The sequence below is a fragment of the Ursus maritimus genome, unplaced genomic scaffold (assembly GCF_017311325.1).
Source record: "Ursus maritimus isolate PB19 unplaced genomic scaffold, ASM1731132v1 scaffold_23, whole genome shotgun sequence".
NCBI classification, from domain to species: domain Eukaryota; kingdom Metazoa; phylum Chordata; class Mammalia; order Carnivora; family Ursidae; genus Ursus; species Ursus maritimus.
This window is the reverse complement of record NW_024424786.1, coordinates 19,735,266-19,755,439: the sequence shown is the minus strand read 5'-3', so window position 1 is coordinate 19,755,439 and position 20,174 is coordinate 19,735,266. Positions and strand designations below refer to the sequence as shown.

The 20,174-nt window shown below is 50.0% G+C and overlaps 1 protein-coding gene across 1 annotated transcript; it reads left to right on the top strand.

Moving 5' to 3' along the window:
• The first annotated feature begins 45 nt into the window (after positions 1-45).
• Positions 46-19,848, top strand: CD59 (CD59 molecule (CD59 blood group)). Its single transcript, XM_040638932.1, has 4 exons — positions 46-163; positions 9,725-9,803; positions 13,113-13,211; positions 19,279-19,848. Exons 2-4 carry the CDS (start codon positions 9,743-9,745, stop codon positions 19,479-19,481), a joined length of 363 nt encoding a protein of 120 aa, XP_040494866.1. The 5' UTR covers positions 46-163; positions 9,725-9,742; the 3' UTR covers positions 19,482-19,848.
• The last annotated feature ends 326 nt before the right edge of the window (positions 19,849-20,174 follow it).

Genomic DNA, 20,174 nt, shown 5'->3' with positions numbered 1-20,174 from the left:
GACCTTGGACTCCGAGACCGCGGCCCTCGGGTCTGGGCCGGAGCCTTGGCGGAGGTGGGGCCTGCGGGAGGGGGCGGAGCCCGGCCCACCCAGGCTATAAAGACGCGCGGGGCGGAGCACGCGTGCCGCGCGGTGTTAGCAGCGGGACCCTGGGTGCGGGCAGGTAAGGTCCGTGGCTGGGCAGGGGCCGAGCCGCACCCCGGGCCTGCGGCCGCCGCGAGCTTAGGCCGGCTTGTGCGCTCATCGGCGTCTGGGCTCCGGAGCGGCCGGCGGAGATCCCGGACGGAGGGAGGTGCTGCGGACGTCCTCCCCAGGCCCCTCCGTGCCGCCCGCGGCCCGCACCATCCCGGAGCCGGAGGCCCCTGGTGGCCTGCCTGGGACTCCCCGGGGAGCCCGGGGGAACGCTGGCTTCCTTTGTTAACAAAAAGAGAAGGCGGGGGTGGGGGGCGGCGGGAGAGGGCGCTCTTTCCGAAACACCCCAAATTCCGCGCGCCGAGCCCTCCATTGCGTCGGGAGTATCTTCCCGGAGCCCCCACCACTTGCCCTCGCCTCACTCTGAAGGGAAGCTGTTGGAACTTAGGGAAGAGAAATCGCGCCTTGAAAGGAGGTTAGCCCGCTTCCCCCTTTCCCGCCGAGCGGTAATGGACCCGGTGTGGACGTACCAATTTGGAATTGGGGAAAAGGGGGGGCCGAAAGGTAGACATTTTAAATCCAAGTCTGGTGTGACGTTTCGTTTGCAGGGGCTGCACACCTCTCGGAGTCGGATGGTGGGATTTTTATTTTATTTATTTTTTAAAAAGATTTTATTTATTTATTTGGCAGAGAGAGACAGCGAGAGAGGGAACACAAGGGGGGGGCAGCTGGAGAGGGAGCCCGAGGCGGGGCTCGATGCCAGGACTCTGGGATCATGACCTGAGCCAAAGGCAGACGCTAAACTACTGAGCCACGCAGGCGCCGTGGCAGCGGGATTTTAAAGAAATGTTGAGTGGTGATTTGTGTGGTTGTTAGTGAGAAGCAGGCCCTCCCCGGATCCTAGCAATGTGCCGACGTGCCGTTTCTCCGCTGGCGACGCACATGCAGGTGTCCGGGCAGTGGCGTCCGGCCGGCGGCAGCGCGCACGGAGAGCGCGAGCACCTGGGACCCACGCTGGCTCCTGCGCGTCCGCCCGCGCCGGGCCCGGTTAGGGCAATAGCGCGCTTCTCTGCCGGCCTCCCTGTGAAGGCGCTGGCCCCGCGGCTTTCTCCGCCTTTCCTTTTCGAGGGTGTTTCCCTACTCTTCTGTTCCCCGCTGTGTCCATTTTGAAGGCGCCGCCTGCTGTGACCAGCTGATTCTTTTAAACATCGCCTTCTTTCTTGGTGGTGACTTTCCTAAAGGGGTTAGGGGGCCCCAGCGGAGACCTGGCTCCCCACGCCTCGCAGTGCAGTACTTCAACTTCATTCTAAACAAATCAGCCCATACATTTTACAGATCTAGAGACCCGGTCACGTTAGCTTGTGATAATAACCAATTTTTGAAATGGAGGGAGAGACTTCAAACACGGTAGTTAACCCAGAGAGGACTTGGTGTTCAGGTCTCAGGGAAACTCCTCTTTTCTACCACTGTGCCCTGCCTTGTCTGGCTTAATCTGTTGGCTCAAGGATCCACCTGGAATCAGGTACAGTTTGAAGCCTGGTGTGCGTGAGGAGAAGTGAATTTGCACTTCCCTACCAAGTTCATGTGCCCCAGTGTCGTGGTCAGGGGCCCTGGCAACAGACCAGGGTTGGAACCTTGGCTCTGCTGTTTACTGGCTGGGTAATCCTGAATGAGCTATTTAACCTCACCTTCTTATCAGTAAAATAATAGGCCTTACTTCATAGGGTGTTATAAGAACTAATGGAGATAATTCGTGGAAATCAGTTTGACACCTGTTTGTGGAGAACAATGGTGGCTCTTAATGTTTTGCATACCGTTAGTGTGACCCCACAGCAGCTGTTCTGTTCTCCATGGGAGCATCTCACTCCCAGGCCTCCAAGGAAGCCACACAGAGCTCAGAATGTTCATTGAGGGGGGTGGCAACATTTCTCAAACTGGTTATTTACTCTGGTGGAAAATGTGTAAGCCCAGGGTAGGTAGGAAGTAGCCTCCGGGAGGACCACCCATGCCCGCAACTTGCCACTTCTGTATTTTCAAAACAATAACAGGAAACCTTTTGCTGAACCTTGATGTAAGGAAAACCGTCCATTATGCTGAGTGGTTTGGAAGATAGAAGCCGACATACGAAGGGCTTTAGAATGAGGGGAGCAGGTGTGTCATGGAATTCATCCTTCACAGCTACAGACACAAGCTCTTGAAAAGAAGCAGATTAAAAATTCGGGGCCAGCTCTTGAATTTGGCCAGGCTGCCACAAACAAAGCCAAGCCTGGAGGCGCTTGAGGTTTTCCAAAGGGGAAGACGTATTTTTACCCAAGCCCCAGATCTTTGTGAAAGTCTTCCCGGAACCATCGGCTGTGCATGCATCATCTCAAAGGGCAGGGCCATGAAGAGGATCTCTCAGAAGAGGCTCTCTTTGGAAAGCTCCCCAGCTCTTGGGCTCCTGGAACAAAGGGCAGAGAAGGCCCTGGTAAGGGAAGCTGCCGACTTAATGTGGTTTAGAGAGTTTTGGGGTGGTTGTCTCTGGCAGCAGGACCTCAGGGTGGCTGGCAGGGACTGGCCATTATGATGGTGGCTTTCTGTTTGTCTCTACCTTCTGATGTAATGACTTCCCTGAACTGAGTAACTGATTTCTGTCGAGGCGTCTCTGCACGCATGGCCGCAGCAGGGGCGGTGTGTGTCCAGGGTCATAAGGAGGCAAAGCTTCAGGCCTCCCACAGTAATGCTGAGCCACGTGTGAGTTACCAGCCCCTGGTGGATGGAAGTGGATCCCCCCAGTGTGGCTCTGCAGCAGCGTGTTGCCTTGGGACAGGTAACTTCATTCCCTGGGCCTCCAAGAATTTCCTATAAAGTGAGCACATTGGGTTTTATTTTGGAGGACACATCTAGCCTTCAAGTTCATCAGCCTCTAAGGCGCCACGCTCCTCCTCGGAGCAGTGACTATGAACTGGCGGGTCTCTGTGAATCTCTTGGAACTAGTGCTGATGTAAAGTCTCTTCTCTGTGGCCTCAGCTTAACTAATTTATTTCAGAAGCTGAATTCACAGGAAGTCTCTCCTCCAGAGAACTGAACTGTGTTTAAGACCTCCGGTCTGGGTTTAAATGCTGCCCTATGTACCAGTGTTCTACTGCTGCTGAAACAGATCACCACAAAGGTAGTGGCTTAACACAGATTTATGGGTTTACAGTTTTGTATGTCCGAAGTCTGTCACGGGCCTCTCCAGGGCTGCGTTCCTTTCTGGAGGCTCTGTGGGAGAATCCATTTCTTGCTCATTCAGGTTATTGACACAATAGAATCCTTGTGGTAGGAGGACTGAGGTCCCGTTTCCTGGCCCCGTGTCAGTTGAGGACTGTTCCAGAGGCCACCTGTGTGCCTCGGCGGTGGACTCCCTTCATTCATCTGCAAAATCAGTAGGAGGAGGAGAGTTCCATCCTCCTCCTTGAATCTCTTGTCTCTTCTTTTTTTTTTTTTAAGATTTTTTTTTCTTTTTTAGAGAGAGAGTGCGTGAGCAGGGTGGGTAGGGGCAGAGAGAGAAGGAGAGAGAATCTTAAGCAGGCTTCATGCCCAGCGTGGAGCCCAATGCGGGGCTCAGTCTCACAACCTTGAGATCAGGACCTGAGTCGAAATCAAGAGTCAGATGCTTAACCAACTGAGCCACCCAGACAGACACCCCAAGATTTTATTTTTAAGTAATCTCTACACCCAGCACGGGACTCGAACTTACAACCCTGAGGTCAAGAGTCACGTGCTCCACAGACTGAGGCAGCCAGGCGCCCCTCTTGCTGCTTCTGTTTTCACATCTTTGACACGCTGCTGCCTTCCTCATCCTCTTCATTGTAATCGCCCTTGTGATTCTGGATATTCCAGAACCATCCGTGACCTTAATCTCCTCTACAAAGTCACTTGCCACCTAAGGTTGCCGGTATTCACAGGCACCCGGAATTAGGATGTGGACAACTCTCAGGGGAGAGGCGTTATTTATCCTACCTACCGCTGTTGCCTTAGTTCCTTCCCCTCCTCAACCCTCAGTTCCCTCCTTTGATAAACGGAGGCAGGGATTAAATTTACTTCACAGCATTGTGTGAGGTTTCAATGCAGTTAACACGTCAGGCAGCAGCATAGCAACTGGCCATAACTTTTGCTCACTGAAAGAAAGAAGTGTTTGCTTACGGCTGGCATTCGGTGACATGGGACCCAGTGTAATCACACGGCCCGTAACAGGAGAGGCCTTTAATTATTTAATCAGAAGGGACAGCTTCTCTCACAGCATTGTTAGAGACACTTCCAGCCCTATCTAAAGTAGCCTCACCCTCCTCCCAGGTCACTCGCTAACCCAGTGGTTCTCAGTGTGTGCCTGGTTAGAAATGCAGAGTCTTGGGCCCCTGAGACCTGGAGACCCAGAACCTCTAGATGGGGCTCAGCATCTGTGCTTCACCATCCCCAGATGATTCTTCGGCCACTCATGTTTTAGAACCAGTGCCCTTATTTTAGTTTCTTCCTAGTCTTTAGCACGAGCTGCTGTCTGCCTCTGCTAGGTTGTTAAGAGCGGGGCCTTGCCTGGCTCGGCGGTCACTGTAACCTCACGCCTGGCAGGACACCTGCTCACAGCAGGTTCACAGACAATTGTCGCGGGCTGAATGGGGCGTAGGTGTCGAGCCTGAACCGACTTCACAGTTATGTCATTAAATAGTGGGGGTGTTAAATGCTTCATGTGTAAATTCCTGTGCATCGTTCAGATACATAGGTCCTTGGAAGGACTGGCTGGGGTTTTTGGATGGACAGTAACATGGTTTTGTTTTCCTTTTAAAGTAATGGAATCTAGGGGGGAAACATGGAATATAGGCTCACACAGTCCATAAATTTGCTACCCAGAACATTTTCAGGAACTGGATCGGGAATGCCTGTGTTTGTGAATCACCTTGTGATGTTTTAGCACCCTTGTAACGTCTCAGGGGGACGTGAATGAATAAACAGTGGTCAGGTTGGTGTGTATTTGTCTGCTTGCTGCTTCCTTATCCTGCCGTGTTTTAGTCCATATTGAGCTATAAACGTCTCAAGTCTTATTCTTATGTTTTATCATTATATAAAATCATTATTACCCCTTCACAAGTGAGGAATGGAAGTAAAGGAATTGACTGTTTTATTTTTTTATTTTATTTTTTTTTTAAAGATTTTATTTATTTATTCGACAGAGATAGAGACAGCCAGCGAGAGAGGGAACACAAGCAGGGGGAGTGGGAGAGGAAGAAGCAGGCTCATAGCGGAGGAGCCTGATGTGGGGCTCGATCCCATCACGCCGGGATCACGCCCTGAGCCGAAGGCAGACACTTTTTTAACCGCTGTGCCACCCAGGCGCCCCGTGGAATTGACTGTTTTAAGGTTGTGTGAGTTGGCAGCAATATGGGATTAGAATATGGGTCTCTGTCTCAGGACTGCTAGAAAATCACGCAAGTGTCATATTTTACAAATACCGAGCATGACTCAAATTATTGCTATCAGACAGACACAGGAGAGCATATGTACATGAAACCTTTTTTACGTCAAAGAAGCCAGTTTTGAAAGGTGGTATATATGTCTTATACATCATAAGGTTCAGTAGCAGAAAAATAAAAAGTTAAGCTATAAGTGAAGTGGTTCATAAGTACATTAAAGTATCCTGCTAGCGTTTTGAGGCCTCTTTCTATAAAAATGTTTATTGTTAAGAGAATATATCTCAGCATGAATAAGCTACGGATAATTCTACCATTCTGTCAACCACGGGTTCCACAGATGTTCAGAAAAGTTGATACGGTATTCCAAGCACTGTATCTTTAAGAAAAAGGAATAAGATTATAGCTATTTTTAGACTGGCTTTTTCCTTAATACACTGTGAGCAGCCTTCCCTGGCTGGCTTTCCTCATGGCTGCGCACTCCCCCCCCACCCCATGGAATCGCGGGCTCATTTACTTCTAGCCACGTCTGTTGCCAGATTTTTGCTATTTTAAACAGTGGGTATGTATCCTTGAGTGAGTAATAAGTATTTACCTCATCCTGATGAAAAGCCTGTTTGGAGCACCCCTGAACCTCTGAGTCAAGTTAGAACCTCCCAGGAAAACCTGTCCGAACTCCCTAAGGCTGGCTTCGAGTGCCTTTTACAACTCCAGAATGACGTTTTCCAATAGACTCACCCATCTTTATTCTGTGGACCTTATTCACAGTGACTTTGGTCTGTTTCCAGTCGTTAATTTCACCATCGGCTGTTCAAATGAGTTCGGAGGTCTGGAAAAGAGAGTGTGGAGGCGCTCTGGGTGCAGCTTGCACGGAAGCATTCGGCTTGGGTGCATTGGAGGGGTCGTGCCGGCTCTTCTGTCTCAGCCACCCTCCGATGTACACTTGCTTATGGGCATCATTTTCAAGTGCCCGGTGGAGGCTCTTTGAAACCGGGAGAAGCGTTTGAAATCATCAGGCTCAGTTAGTTTGTGTTTTCATTCAGAAAAAGATTTGCCAAAAGGCAGGTGATAGATACATTTGTTATGTGTGGATTTCCCCAATATTTCTGATTATGAAGGTAATGCCTGGTTCATTGGAGAACAGTTGAGGAAAGTGTGGCAGAAAGCAAAGGGTCGGGAAGAGAAATAAATCGTAAAGAAACCTGCTTAGCATTCATTACTGTCAGCATCTTGGGGACATTTATAAAATCGCTTGAAAACAACCAGGTCTTTCCCATGCTCCCTAGCCCCCTACTCCATAACGACATTTTGCCCTTCAAAACGTGTATTTTAGTCGTGGTTATCGGTGAAGACCTGGTCTTGCCTCAGTTTGAACAGCTTCACCTTGGCATCCGCATGCACGCTGGCCGGTTCCTTCCTCTGCGATCCTTGCCTTCCCACAGCCAAGTCACAGAAGTGGCTACTGTGACCCCCAGCCAGCTGGGTGACATGTTGAAACCAAGACCTGACACTTCCCTTCCAACCCAAAAAGCTGGAGGCTGCTCTACGTTTGGGTTCTGAGATGTCCCCAGCTCATCCATTTCGAGGTGTTTGTCTGGCTTCTTCACCTACAGCTCCGTACTCCCCACTCTCACCCCCCCCCCAACACCTCCTCCCTACCCAGTTGCTTCCTCCTGGTAACCTCACGACTTTTCAGTGAGACTGCAGTGGCAATGGCTTTTTGAGTACCTTCTGGAGTGCCAGGCATTGTCCCCTGTGGTCTGTGTCATTATGCCCACGCTGGCTGAAGGAAGAGTGAAGCTCAGAGGTTGAGTTTACTGCGGAAGTGGCAGTGGTGGAGCCAGAGCTGCCCGAGGCCTTGTTTGAACTCTCCAGACCAGACCAGGAAGCCCGTCCCCAGTTCGGGCTTCTTTCTTGCTTTTGTTAAGAGATGAGCCTTTCTTAGGAGAGGTTCTTTCTCATGCACTCCGGGCGGGAACCCTTCTCCGTGTGGCACCCTGTTTGTCCTGGTGTCAGTTATGCTAAGGGCCATTCCCGGGGAAGCCTGGAACCAGCAGTTCCTGCCAGCTCCATGTCTTGCCGGTTCCTGAGCCGGCTCAGCAGCTCCCTCCCGTCTCCGCCGGTGGGGACACTGGATGTGGCAGCCGTTCTTGTCTGGTAGCTCCTGCCCCTGGGGTGGGGGGTGGGAGGCTCTCTCATGGATACCTTCCTCTCCTTGCTCACTCGAGGGCAGCTGTTCTTCACAGGCCTGAGCCGGGCTCATTGGCGTGTGTGAATCATTCTCTCTACCCAGAAACTCCCGAGCCCCGAGAAGCCAGGCAGGGAGCTGGCAGGGCACCGAGGCCCGGGCCACTCTCTGGCCAAGGGAGAGTGGATGGGGCTCTTGGGGTCCCTCATCTGGCTCCAGACAGAGGGCACGGGGTGCCGGCAGGAGGCACTGAGGCCTCTTCCTCATCCTTTAGGGTACAGAGAGCTCAGGGCCCCCACCTCTCAGGGTCAGGGGCCAGGAAGAGAGATCCAGGGACACGCCGACCCTCTGGGCAGGAGGTGTGGGAGCCGTGCCTGGCTGAGTCAGGGCGGGAGGGCTGTGCGTGTGCTTGGGTCACATCCGCCACTGGCCTGTGCTCGGTTCACTTGTTTCATCTCAGTGAATCCTCACGGTGTTGGGAAGCGCCTCGCCGGCCTCTGGTTACAGATGAGGGGAACGTGGCCTCTGGTTACAGATGAAGGGAATGTGGCCTCTGGTTACAGATGAGGGGAACGTGGCCTCTGGTTACAGATGAGGGGAATGTGGCCTCTGGTTACAGATGAGGGAAATGTGGCCGGGGCAGTGACCGAGCCAACTTGACGGCCAGGCCCCTGCCCCGCCGGCTCGCCACCGCTGCCCTTGGGCACCTCCCGTCCTCCCTGGGCGGGAGTTGCTGAGAGCAGCTCACGCCCTGCAAGGTCAGCGTGGGGGGTGGTGGTCATTCGTAGGCTGTTGTAGATTTTGAAGACGCCAAGGGAAGTGGGGGTTGCTCAACTTGTAAAGAAAGGCCAGGCTCTGTGTGATTTTCTTTCTGGTTCCCCACGCATCAGAAGGGCATGGCCTACTGGGTGTTTTCGTCTTTGGGCAGTGCCAGAACCTGTTCTTTCTGCTTCTCAACCCTCCCCTGACCTTGAACAGTCCATTTCTCAGCAGCAGATGACCTTCAGAGGCATAGGGATGACCTTCCTCACTGAGAGGAGGGTGGGGGCTCGCCCAGCATGAGCCCCGGCCCTCTGCGGGTGCAAGTCCCGGCCTGTGGGGCTGAGAGGAGGAGAGCGTGGAGCACCCTGGTTCAGGGGCGCTCTTGCCTCCTTGTCTCAGGGTGGGGTCCGCGAAGTAGCGGCGGGATTGGGAGACTTCTTAGACCTGCTGCTCATGGTTTAGACTTAGACAATGAGAAACTTCTCTGTGTTTTGGCTTCCTCGTCAGGTGAAGGAGGGTTTGAGGCATGTCAGCCCTGCCGTTTCCTCCCCTGTTGCTCCCTGCTACACACGTAGGCAGTAATGTAAGGGGACTAGTCATCAAAGTTACTGGGACCCCTCTTCTCTTCCCCGGAGGGACAAGGCCTGCCGGCGCCCTCCACACTCGCTCCTTTGGTCTGACACACTTAGTGGCATGGCCTGGAGACACGGCCCTTGCTAGGGGTCCCCGGCTCAGCCAGCAGCTTGGGGCGGGGCCAGCAGAGTGGAAATGTAATTGCTGTATTAAGTATTTTTCTCACGTTCTCATTTGACTCAACAACCCTTCTGGGGAAGAGAGTGCTATCCCCACTGCACGATCATGACCACTGCGGCTTGGAGGGACTGAGGTTTAGTCAGACGTAACTGTTTATTCCTGGCCACTGTAGGTGAGAGCTGGGCAGGGCCCGGGGGTTGCCGACACTTGGCCTGGTGGGCATTGACTCCCCATAGCTGCCCCTCTCACCAGGACGGGGAGCATTCCTTCAGTAACCTGAGGTCTGGGGGCAAGAGGAGGGACCAGGAGAGTACCTGGGTTCCTGGCACCCCAGGCCATTTCTTGCTCCGCTGACTCCTTCCCCATGTTTCCTGAAGGCTCCAGGCCTTCCACCTGTTGGCTTCTGAAATAACCAGCAGTCCTTTGCTGGTGCATGACGACCCTCTGTGTCCCTTCCTTCCAGATTCTGTGGACAATCACAATGGGGAGCAAAGGAGGCTTCACCCTGCTCCTGCTCGTCCTGGCTGTCCTCTGCCGTTCAGGTGAGTGGTCAAAGGGGACTTGGATCTAGACCACCGAGGTCACCGTGATCGTAAGCTTCCTTTTCCTTAGGCCTCAGAAAGACGGAGGCGATGCCACTGGCCTCGGACCTGGCTTGGCTGCTTTTGCCTTCCGGTATTATAGGTCCAGGGCCATGTGACAGCTCCTTCCTGCATTACAGCCTTGCCCTCCTTGGAGCACCTTCCTGAGTGACACCCGTCCTGGATGACAGAGTAGCTTTGGGGGGGGAGCAGGGCACGGGGGCGGGGGTACACGCAGCAGCTGAAGTGGTCCCCAGCTGTTGGGGACCCCAGGGGGCGCCAGCTTTAAAGTGCTGAGCTCCGTCGTTCTGCGTGGGGGCGTCCGCTTTGTGACAGTGACGATGACGATCCCAGGAGCCGCAGCAGCTAGCTCACGGCATTCGTGTGCCGACCGCTGTTCTCAGCCTTTTGTGTGCACGCACGTACTGAACCCTCATGTCAGCTCTATGGAGTAGGTCCTGTGTTTGCCATCATTTTATAAACGATCAGACTAAGGCGCAAAGAGATGGACTAATTTGTAAAATGTCACACAGGAGTGGTGCAGCCAGAATTTGAGCCCAAACGGACTCGCACCAGGGTGTCTGCTCTGAACTCCTTCCCCAGCCACCCCTCCCTGGTTCCTGCAAGTGGTTGTGTGTTCCTGAGTCTTAGTTCTGTCACAGTAGAAACTCCTCTGTTACTGGGGCGCCTGGGTGGCTCAGTCAGTTAGACGTTCAACTCTTGATTTTGGCTCAAGTCATGACCTTAGGGTTGTGGGATCAAGCCCTGCATAGGGCTCCACACGCAGTGGGGAGTCTGCTTCTCCCTCCCCCTCCGCCCCACTTCTGCTCACTCACTCTCTCTCAAATAAATAAATTAAAAAAAAAAGAAGAAGAAGAAAAACACTTGCGTTACTTGCTTTGCTTCATGATAAGGATCAGAGGTTATTTTCTGCCTCTGTCCGGTTAGTTCTGCCAGTTTTTCAGGGTTGTTTTCGTGGGGGAGAGGCAGAAAGGGAAGTAGCAATGCAGGGAGCAATGAAGAGATCTCTGCCGGGTCAGAGCGTGTCTTACATCCTATTAGCTTTCGCAGCTACCACATACTGAATTCTTTCTGTGTCCTAGGGACCGGGCCGAGCCCAGTCTCACTTAGCCCTTCCGGCCACCCCCTGAGGGATCGTTGTTGTTATTCCCATTTTATAGTTGAGGGAACTGAGGCAAAGAAGGAACTAGCCCAAGGACACATTCGAAGACGCTCTCGCTTTCTGAGAAAAGAGAGCCGTCGTGAGTCTCCCTCCGCACCTCTGACTGCCAGCCGCGGCGGGTGGTGATGCGGCTCACCGCTGTGGCAGCGCGACGCGATCGTCTCTGTGCTGCCTGGTGTATTTCCTGTGATTGGAATCGCCTGGTTATGCCCGATCGCCAGCCGTCGGCGTCCGTTTACGGAGCAGGCTTGGGTTTGGGGCCGGCAGCTGTTCTGTGACAGGTCCCCGGCCCTTCCACAGAGAGTCAGGGTCCGTCCGGAGCACGAGCACCCAGGGGAGACGCTTCCTTGGCTGCTGCCCAGGCTTGGAGGGAGATGCAGGGGAGCCTTCCTCTCACCTCGTTAGCCCAGAATCGGATCCCCCTCCCCAGTCTGTGCTCTTTCCTTCTCTTTCCCACTCTGGGCCATTAGAACAACATCACGGTTAAGCAAGCTTGGGTTTCAGAACCCATGGCCTGGATTTGAGTCTCGGCTCTCACTTTGTAACATGGGACTTCGGACAAGTTAGTCAACCATCGGGGACAGAAGTCACCGCGCCTACCTCTCCTCACAATTCTACAAAGGTCAAGAGCTTAGCATGGAGGTACACGGGATCTCTGCACACCCAATGAACACGTTAGCTGTATTTCTGCCCCATACAAGTTCTAAGTGTGAGCTTTGGTTCCTCTGTTTAATGATTTGTCTAGAAGCCAAATGAGGTCTGGCTATAGCCAGGAGAAGAGCCTTTCCAGATGGCCCTCCCAAGTATCCAGGCTAGAACATTCTTCCCTCTTACATCCTCCCCTCCCACGCATGTGTACACATCTGGAACAGGGAGGGGACTGCAGGAAAGCTACATCGTTGTCCCTTCTCATGGGGGCTCCCCTCTCACACAGGCATGACTAACGCTAACATTGGGAGGGGGAAGGCAGAGTGGGCTAATGGACCCCAACCCCTGGGTGTGGGGGCTGGCTCCAGACCTGCTGCTTTGGGTGTCCTTGGGTGAGCCCCTTCACTTCTCCAGGTATCTGTCTTGTCATCTGCAACAAAGTGGATGGTGGCAGGGTTGGGGGGGGCATTTTTTTGGACTGACATTTTAAAGGTTAATCTGGAACCTTCACAAAGCAGAGGGTCCACTTCTGGGTGGGGTTTCACACCAGTGAAGGCAAGCACAGCATTTTATATGTTATAGAAAGCTTGACTCCTATGGTGCTCAGATAGTGAGGAGCCACCTTCTTCTGGCCTTCTGGAAAATTCCCCTTCCCTGTATGATGAATGTAGGCTTTGGCCTTAGAACTACAAGTGAGCTCTTGGGTTCTAAAACCCACACTTGGTCTGGGTTTAACCACGACATTCTTTTATGAGATTTTACATATTTCATCTTTGAAAATGTCTTTTCACACAGACAGGTACTGCGAAATAACTGAATATCAGTCTACGAGAATGCGAGCAAACAGAGTGTTGTCGTGGCCTGGAAGGCATTTATAGAATTCTGGTAGTTTTTTCTCTTGATAGTTTCCTTTCAATATGTCATTACATTGCAGATTAAGCGCTTTTTTTTTTTTAATCACTTCTAATTGAAAGTAAGAGGAAACATCTCAATTGCTTGGTTATGTGGATTTTGTTTTTTGGGTTTTTTAAAAATTTTATTCATTTATTTGTCAGAGAGAGGGGGCACCACAAGGGGGGGCAGCAGGCTGTTTGCTGAGCAGGGAGCCCGACGTGGGACTTGATCCCAGGACCCCGGAATCATGACCTGAGCCGAAGGCAGACACTTAACCAACTGAGCCACCCAGGCGTCCCAGTTATGTGGATTTTGAAATATGGAAATTTCTTTTGCACTTGTATCAGGGTCCAAAAAATGTTGCTGGGATTGTAGTTTGTGGTTGGGAAAATACGTCCGCTGCAGGCATGTGTGGGAACGGAAGCCCGCTCTGAGTCGCCGACCTTGGCGCCATACCAGTGGCGGTGGTGGGCTCCCTTCTGCAGCTAGGAGGACACGTCAGTGGTGATCTTACAAGTACTGACAGGGTTTCTTCCTGATTCTAGGTGGGAGCCTGACCTGCTACACCTGTGTTGACAACAAAGCCTGCAATAAGACCACCGTGTGCTCGGTTAATTTCGATACATGTCTTTGGGTCAAAGCTGGTAAGAGCCTGCCCTTGCCCTGTCTCCTCAAGGTGCTGGGATGAGGAGGGCCTGGGAGGAAATGTGTGCCATGCTCATTCTCCTGAGACTTGTATTCAACAAGTAATGGTTACCATCTAAGAAATAAAAATAAAAGCCCCCTTCAAGGTTATTCTGTTTTTCTGCCCTCTACCACAAAGTCCTTCCGGTGGCATCGTCCCGGAATGCTGAACGTGTCCGGTAAACTCATAAAAGGCTTGGGAGATGCACAGGTTCAGAAAAACCCGATAGAAAGAAGGAGAAAATTCATTTCCCCAGAAAGGAGAAATCCCTCAATAAGTAAGGACACATCGGAATTATCCTGTCAGACTGGATGATCTGATCATTTTGAAGTAAAGCCCTGGAATGTGGGTAAGATTCCGAGCCCTACATGCGAGGTCCTTGATTCTGTAGGGGGACAGGTCCTCTGCCTCCAGGAGACCACGATCATTCATTGTTAATGTGGGAAACACAGTAAGGCCCCTGGAGAGAACGTAGCCATTTATTCCATAAATATTTGAAGACCAATTATGTGTGAGCACATACGTCAAGTTAACTTTGATCATCTGTGTCTCTTGGACCCCCCCCACTACAAAAAGTGTAATTTCCAAATGAGAGAATGAAGGCAATATTATGTGTAGAGTAAGAATCAGATCAGATTCGCATTTAGGAGTTCTGAGAGCCGGTCTTTGTCCTGCCTCCAGTAAGTGCTCCAGTAAGTGCTCTCTGCCTGTGTTTTTGGGTTTATGAAATGTGTGTGTTGGATGGTAGAGGTGAGGAGGAGAGGGAAGGAGAGTAGAGCCAGAATCTTTTTTCCAGCTCTCGAATCCCACTGTTTCTTATCAGATTGTTAAACTTTTATTGAAAAATGTCCCAGCTTTATTGAAGTATAAGTGATAGCTCAAACGCGGGTCTACTTGAGGCATATAGTGTGATGATCTGATATTTGTATACATTGGGAGATGATTACCGCAGTGGTCTAACGAACACATCCGACAGCTCACATAGTTACCCCTTTTGTGTGTGATGAGATCGCTAAGGTCTCCTCTCCTAGCAAATTTCAAGAATGTAATACAGTATTAGTAACCAGACTCACCACGCTATAGATTAGATACCCAAAACTTATCATCTTATGATGAATTGTGCAGCTTTTATAAGTGGCAAATAACAAGACACACCTATTAGGAGTGGCCAAAATCCCAAATGCTGGCAGCAGCAAATGCTGGCAAGGTTGTGGAGCAACGGGAGCTCTTGTTCATTGCTCCTGGGAATGCAAAATGGTACAGCTTGGAAGTTTCTTAATAAGCTGAACATACTCTCACCATATGATTCAGCAGTCACTGAATATTTACCCGAAGGGATTGAAAACCTATGTCCACACAAAAACCTGCACACCGATGTTTGTAGCAGCCTTATTTATAGTTGCCAACATTTGGAAGCAACCAGGATGTCCTTCAGTAAGTGAATGGACAAATGACCTGTACATTATAGTGCATCCAGATAATGGATTAAAAAGAAATGAGCTATTAAGCCGTGAAAAGACATGAAGGAAATTTAAATACTAAGTGAAACAAGCCAATCTGAAAAGGCTACATTGTGGATCATTCCAGCTATAGAACACTTTGGAAGAGGCAAAACTAAGGAGACCATAAAGAGGTCAGTGGTTGCCAGGGATTAGCAGGAAAGAGGGAGGGATGAAAAGGTGGAACAGAGGGTTTTAGGGCAATGAAACTACTCTGTATGATACTATATTGGCGGATATTTGTCCTGCATTTGTCAAACCCCATACGACACCCAGAGCGAGCCCAGTGTAAATCACGGCCTTTGAATGGTCATGGCGAATCCACGTAGGTTCATCAGTTGTAACAAGTGGACCACTCTGGTGGGGACGCTAAGAACAGGTCTTCAGGTTAGGGCTGGGGGTTCCAGGGGGCGAAATGAGAACTCTGTACTTTCTGCTCAATTTTGCTGTGAATCGCAAACTCCTCTAAAGAATAAAATCTATTTTTTAAAGGATAATTTGAATCTTAAATATTTTTCTTCTTACGAACTTAAGTCCCAAAACTTCAGCTTGACATGTGATGATAGCAGTTCTTGAAATATAGAAATTCTGACCTTACAGTCGGACAGATAACCACCAGAGCACCTCAATCCCCCTCCAGCTCGGACGGACGTCTCCTGGGAGAGGCAGAACACGCTGTCATAAACATGAGTCAAAGGTCAGGTGCTCCAGTGGAGAAGTCATTCAGTGACTCTAGCTACATCCTACCCCCTCCCTCGCTGTCCAGTAGGAATATTTCTCTCCCAGGGTCAGTGGGACAGATAGAGGAGAAAGTGGGTATGTTGGGGCTGTACAGGTGGGGTCTAGAAGAGAGGAGGGGCGTGCTGGGTGTTCATTCAGCTACCAGTCCCAGAACTAGAAACCATGTACTTAGACTCTGGCATAAGCCTTCGGTGACAGCACCAAGTGATTGGTGCCGTAATGACCCTCTGCATAAGGGGCACACTCGGAGGTGCCAGGGACAATGAGGGACTGCTGCTTGGCGAAGTTAGACTCCAATTAAGTCTTCAAAGAGATCAGGGATGATGGGCCAAGCAGAGAGACACTCTAACCAACTGGGACGCAGATAATCCCCTTTATTTGGGTAATTCTGCTAGTGGCTGGGTGAGAAGCTCACCATCTTAGGTGGTTATGCAAATGAGATCACTAAGTAGAGCGCTTGGCTCACTGCAGGCCACGTAGGAAATGATTAATTGGTAGCAATTGTTAATAAACTACTATCTGCTTTCTCCAGGCTGTTAGGCTCCCCCAATTAAAATTCTGGTAACTTTTAGGATTCCATAAAGCATCCTCTAGTTCAGTATTAGAAGCATCGACTTCAATACTCATGACCCAAGAAAGTAGAGTCACTAGAACAGTCTGTGGCCTCTGCCACTTGACCAAACCTCATTAAACGCCAGCCCTCGCACTCATCCCCCCTGAGGGGGAGGATGGAACAGTTACACCCGCAGTTATAAATGTAGTTTTGTTCCCAGCTATGAATGAATAAGTTAGTTACAACAAGCCCTTAATAAGGAAATAGGCATCTGTATGGGGTTTTTTTCTTTCCAGCAGGGAGGATAAGAGAGTGACTTGACCCCAGGGCCAGAACCATACCTTCTCTGTCGGGGTGTCTCCAGCAGCTAGCCTGCAGTCTTGGCACAGTGATTTTTGGATAGGAAAATCGACCATAATGCCTCTCAACCAGCATAGTTTTTCCCTTAACATAATTTTTCTGAATATTCAAAAACCATAATAAGATACTTGGCATAGATATTTTGGGCCTTTATTTTTCTATGTGTACAAAAATTGGGACCATAATGGCATGGTGTTTTTTTGTTTTGTTTTGTTTTTTAAACTCTCCCTGCATTAGTGAATAGTCTAATGATTTTTAAATGAAGTTTAAACTATTTTGAAAGTAAATCCATCCAATGACTTAAAAAAAAAACTCAATCCATACAGAAATGTATAAATGAAGGATAGTCTTCTGGGAAGGCAACACTGTTAAACTCCTTGGGAATCTTTCCAGAGAAAATGAATGCATTTACCCACAGACATACACTTCATTTATGCATATGGCCCCCATTCTACATTCTGGTCTGCATCCATTCTATTGGAATAAAGTTCACATACCAGAAAATGTATATTTTACAATGTACAATTCAGTGGCTTTTGGTATATTCACAGGGTTGAGTCACTGTCTAACTCCAGAATATTTTTATCCCAGAAAGAAAGCCCGTACCCCTTAGCAGTCACTCCCCACCCCTTCCTCCCACATAGCTTAGCAGTTATCAATCTGCTTGCGGTCTCCACGGATTTGCCTGTTCCGGACATTGTGACCTGAATCATACAGTGGGCGTGGCCCCTGTGACTGGCTTCTTCCACCGAGCAGGGTACTTTTAAGGTTCACCCGTGGCATGGCATATGTCAGTACCTCCGGACCCTTTTGTGGCTGAATCACACTCGGTTGCATGGAGAGGCCACGTTTTGTGGATCCGTTCACCCGTCAGTGGACATCTGGTTTCCCACGTCCTAGCTGTTCTGAATAATGCTGCTCTGAACATTCGTGTACAAGCTTTTGTGTGAACGTAGTTTTCAGTTCTCCTGGGTGTACATACCTAGAAGTGGAATTGCTAGGTCATAAGGTAGCTTTTTTTTTGGAGTTTGGTTGACACCAATGTTACAGTAGTTTCAGGCGTAAAACTTAGGGATTTGATAAGTGTGTGCGCGATGCTGTGTTCGCAGTGTACCTATCACGTGTCCCGTCATTCCGCTGTTACAGTAGCATTGACTGTATTCCCCGCACCTTCTCGTCTTCCCGTGACATGCGTTCCGTAACTAGAGGCCTGTGTTTCCCTGTATTTTCCCAACGCCCCCCTCCTGGTAACCACCAGTTTAGTCTCCGTATTGATAAGTCTGATTCTGCTTTCTATTTGTTTATTCGTTTGTTTGTTTTTTAGATTCCACTTATGAGTGGAATCATATAGGATTTGTCTTTTTCGGTCTGACTTATTTCACTCAGCGTAGTACCCTCTAAGTCTATCCATGTTGTCTCAAGGGGCACGGACTCATCCTTTTTTATGGTCACATAATATTCCAGTGTGTGTGTATGTGTGTGTGTGTACGTACACGTGTGTGTACCACATCTTTATTCACTCATCTGTCAGTGGACACTTGTGCTGCTTCCATTTCTTGGCTATTGTAAATAACGCTGCTATAAACATAGGGGTGCATGTATCTTTTCGAATTAGTGTTTTTGTTTTCTTTGGGTAAATACCCAGCGGTGGAATTACTGGATCATATGGTATTTATTACTCTATTTTTAACTTTTTGAGTAATTGCCAGACTTTTCCAGAGTATCAACACCATTTTGCCTTCCTGCCTGTGGTGGGAACGGTTTCCAGTTTCTCCACTTCCTTGTTCTTTCCCTGTTTCTTGGTTATAGCCATCCTACTGGGTGTGAAGGGAAGCTCACTGTGGTTTTAATTTCTATTTTCCTAATGACTAATGATATCGAACATTTTTTCATGTGTTAATTGGCCATTTGTGTATCTTTTTTGAGGAAATCTCTGCATTCTTTGCTCATGTTTGTATTTTTATTATTGAGTTGTAAGAATGTTTTCTATATTCTGGATACTAGACTCATCAGATATATGATTTGCAAGCATTTTCCCCCTTTTTGTGAGTTGCCTTATGTTTTTTTATAGTGCCCATTGACGCCCAAAAGTTTTTAATTTTGATGGAGTCCAATTTATCCATTTTTCTACATTTTTTTTTAAAGATTTTATTTATTTGACAGAGAGAGACACAGCGAGAGAGGGAACACAAGCAGGGGGAGTGGGAGAGGGAGAAGCAGGCTTCCTGCTGGGCAGGGAGCCCGATACGGGGTTCGATCCCAGGACCCCGGGATCATGACCCGAGCTGAAGGCAGACGCTTAACAACTGAGCCACCCAGTCACCCCTCTACATTTTTTTTAAACTCAGACTCCACTTCAACACGTGCAGGCCTGTGTCCTTCCTTATCTACCTGGACTTCCATTGTATGGAACTCTACCCCGGTTTCTTCAGATGTTTCTTTAGTAATGAACTGCTTTTTGTCTTTTAGTTTCTTGCTGTGACAGATGGTGATGCAGTGACCATTCCTGAGCATCTATCTTAACGTTTTTCACAAGTAACTCCATAGAGTAAATTCTAGAAGAGTGTTGGATAAAAGGGAATATGGTTTTAAAAATCTTAGCAAACCTCTAAAACATCGGTGTGACTGGCTGCTGCAGCATGAGCTCTGCGGGCTCTGGTGAAACTTTGGTTCTAGGGACAAGGTCCATCCTGAGCCGTGTCATCATTTGCTTACTCGTTCCCTTTTACAGCCCAACTAGGACACTAGTCTTGCCCAGATGTCTCTCCTGCCGTGTGTAGCTAAGTTCCAGGAAATAGAATTGAGGGGTCAGAGGCAGGTACAGCACTGAACCCGCTTGCTCGCTCACCCTTGTGTGTGTGTTTCCCTCACAGAGCCAGAAATTTTTCAACACCAGTGTTGGAAGTTTGATGATTGCAATTACAACTACATTTCAAAGGCCCTCGGGCTGAGGAAGCTGGAGTACCACTGCTGTCAGCAGGACCTGTGTAACAGGAACGCGGCGGCGAGCGTCTCCGGGAAGACGGCTCTGCTCCTGGCCCCTCTGCTGGCGGCAGCCTGGACCCTTGGTCTCTGAAGCGACAGCGGGAGGCCTTCTCCTAACCTTTCCGCTTCTGTATCTTCCTTATTTCCGTGCCTGCTGCATTCCAAAGGCTATTTTTCCCCTGGGTCCTGCTGGGAAAGACTAAAACTAGCTCAAGCAACTTGGTTAAGAGAGAGACTCTGAGACACTTTGAAGACCAGTCCTGTCGGCAGTGAAGACCCGTCGGAGGGACAGAACGCAGACGCGCAGCACGTGCGACGGGAGCTAGATCACGTGCTTCTTCCCCGGCTTTCTGCAGGAGCCGCTTTGCGGTGACAGCTTGAGCACCCTACATTCTCGGCATGCCTGGTCATTTCCCCTCCGATTGCTTGGATGTAGTTATTAAACACTCTAATCAGTGCTTTTTGGGGTTCGGGGCAGGGGATTCTTTTCAACAGCCTCTCCCAGGGGATGCTTCCATCCTCTCCCTTTATGGCCCCCATGCTGCTGCGCAGGCCCGACCAAGCGCCCACGTGTGGGCTGCCAGGGGCCGTGAGACTCTCCGCGCAGGGCGATCGCAATGGCCTTTGTATTCTCAACGAGCGGGTGTCTGGCAGGGAAGGAGGGGAGCTTCCCACATGGCAAGGCGTGGAGCCCCCAGGTCTGTCTTCCGAGAGGTGGCTTGGCTAAAATCCGAGTTTTCCTCTGTCCCTCAGTTGTGAATGGGCTTTGCTGTCTTCACTAGAA